Source organism: Chaetura pelagica, unplaced genomic scaffold, assembly GCF_000747805.2.
Source record: "Chaetura pelagica isolate M959 unplaced genomic scaffold, ChaPel_1.0 scaffold1317, whole genome shotgun sequence".
Taxonomy (NCBI): Eukaryota; Metazoa; Chordata; class Aves; order Apodiformes; family Apodidae; genus Chaetura; species Chaetura pelagica.
This window is the reverse complement of record NW_009954037.1, coordinates 200,206-202,496: the sequence shown is the minus strand read 5'-3', so window position 1 is coordinate 202,496 and position 2,291 is coordinate 200,206. Positions and strand designations below refer to the sequence as shown.

Here is a 2,291-nt window from a genome sequence, read left to right as displayed (position 1 = left end):
CGGTGCTGACCCTGCTCTCCCCGCAGGCCCTTCCAGCGCACAGTCACCGTGCACAAGGACAGCACCGGCCACGTCGGCGTGGTGGTCAAGAAGGGGAAAATCGTCTCGCTGGCCAAGGACAGCTCTGCCGCCCGCAACGGGCTCCTCACCCACCACTGCATCTGCGAGGTGAATGGCCAGAATGTCATCGGCATGAAGGTAGGAGCAGTGCCTTGGGGTGTCCGGGATCCAGCCAGGGCTGAGCCACAGGGGCTGGAGCTGGAGGGAGCTGCCACGGGATGGGACACAGTCAGGCACCCCACAGCACCCACTGGTCTCTCCCGCAGGATAAGCAGCTCACGGAGGTGCTGGCAGGGGCCGGGAATGTGGTCACATTGACCATCATCCCCACTGTGATCTACGAGCACATGGTGAAACGGTGAGACTATGGGACCATAGTGCCCACCCCCACCCTGTGTGGACCCCTGGGACCTTCCCTGGGCTCCCCACACTGAGCTCCTGTCCCTGTGCCCAGGCTGTCAGCGGGGCTGGTGAAGTCATCCATGGACCACTCCATCCCTGACCTCTGATCCCATTGCTGCCACCCTGCTGTCCCATGGGACCAACGCCGGTGGGGCAGCCCCTGCAGGCAGGCCTGCACGTGCTGCTGGAGGGGCCAATGGAGGTACATCTGCAGGGTGGCATGGAGGACCACCAGCTCGTGGTGTTCCCCTGTGTCCCCCTGGCCCTCTCCTCCTTCTCCTCAGCAGGGATGGGGCACATGCCTCTTCCTGTCCTGGGGTCCCTGTGTCCCCTGGTGACCCCCGAGGCCGGCTCCAGCCAAAGCAGACACAGACCCAGCGACGTTTATTACATCCACCACAGACAGCGTGTACAGGACGGGGGAAACCAGAAAATGGGGGGTGTTACAGCTTTTTCAGTTCTGTATTTAAAAAATATATTATATAGATTTGTCTTTCAAATATAATCATTACATTTATTTCTTGGCAAAGCTTTGGATAGTCTAACAGACGTGTACACAGATCCACGAATACATTGCACGATGGGCACAGGTCCCGGCTCCGCTTGTCCCGGCCGTCCCGCCTGCCCAGCTGCCACTTCCCAAATCCTTCACCCAGTTCCCGGGGCTGTGCCAGCAGCAGCTGCTGCCTCCGCAGGATCCCAGCGTGGGCAGAGCCCCGGCCCCGTGCCCTGGGTCAGGGATGTGGGATGTGGCGTGTGCCGGCATGTGGAGCATCCAGGGCGCCTTGTGGGCAGCACCCATGGGTGATGGAGAGGGATGGGGAGTGAAACACCATTAATTCAAGTCACGAAGAAGCCACAGACATTCGTGGGGGGGTAGGAAGGCCGGATACCCGGGGCAGCCCCGAGTCTGGCACCGCACCAGCCCCCGCTGAGCAATCGTTGCTGTCTTTGCTTTTCAGAAAAAAAAAAGAAAAAAAAGGGGGGGAAAAGGCATTTTCCTTTAATCCAGAGGCCACCAGCAAAGCGGGGGTTGGGCTGGGGCAGGCAAAGGCTCTGGGCTCTGCCCACATGGCCCTGCCCACACCCCCTCGCTGCCTCCCAGCAACGGCATTCCCGAGCTCCAGGGCAGGATCAGTGCCAGTGCTGGAACTGCAAGAGCCCCTGTTCCAGCTCTGTGGTGGCCACAGCCAGGGCTGGGGTCCCCCCCCCAGCTGGGCACCCCCACCAGCCAGGCTTCAGTCTGTACCGAAAAAAAAGTGAACATAGTGCAAAGCAAAGGGAAGGAGGGACCTTTCTCCCCCCTCCCTCAGTGGTGCAGGAGCTGCAGCCAGTTCTGTCCCAGTGCCAGGAAGCAGCTCCTGAGCCACAAGCAGCTTGAAGAGGTGCTGAGCAGGGCCCAGCTGGGGGGTCGTCCTGCTAGAGGGAGTGGGACGGACACCGAGGTGGGTTGGTGGGCCAGGGTCTGGCTCCCACTACCTCCAGAACCAGCTCCCACGTCCAGGCAGGTTCCCACCGTCCTCCCACCCACAGGCAGAATTTGCCATCATGCTGCAACCTGTACCTGGAGTAAGAAAGGCAGCCAGGGTGGGTCTCACTGCAGCCCCCTCACTCTCCCCGTGGCGCAGTGGCTCGTGGCCCTTGCCCACCCTGGCTGCAAGGACAAGGGACAAGCAAGAGCAATGAGGGGTGAGCCCACCCAGCAGGGCGTCCATCAGGGGTGGGGTCACAGGGTGACGCTCGGTGCCATGTCCTGCATTGCTGCTGGGCACCTTTCTTCCAGCAATGGCTCCTTCCCTCCTCCATGACATGCTGGGGGCCAGCACCCC

The 2,291-nt window shown here is 61.4% G+C and overlaps 1 protein-coding gene across 1 annotated transcript in view; it reads left to right on the top strand.

The window, feature by feature from the left end:
* Positions 1–569, top strand: part of SDCBP2 (syndecan binding protein (syntenin) 2) — a 1,621-nt gene extending 1,052 nt beyond the window's left edge. Inside the window, exons 4-6 of the mRNA XM_010002313.1 lie at positions 27–198; positions 327–418; positions 515–569. Of these exons, the coding sequence (XP_010000615.1) occupies positions 27–198; positions 327–418; positions 515–569 (319 nt within the window). The remainder of the gene's footprint in view (positions 1–26; positions 199–326; positions 419–514) is intronic.
* The last annotated feature ends 1,722 nt before the right edge of the window (positions 570–2,291 follow it).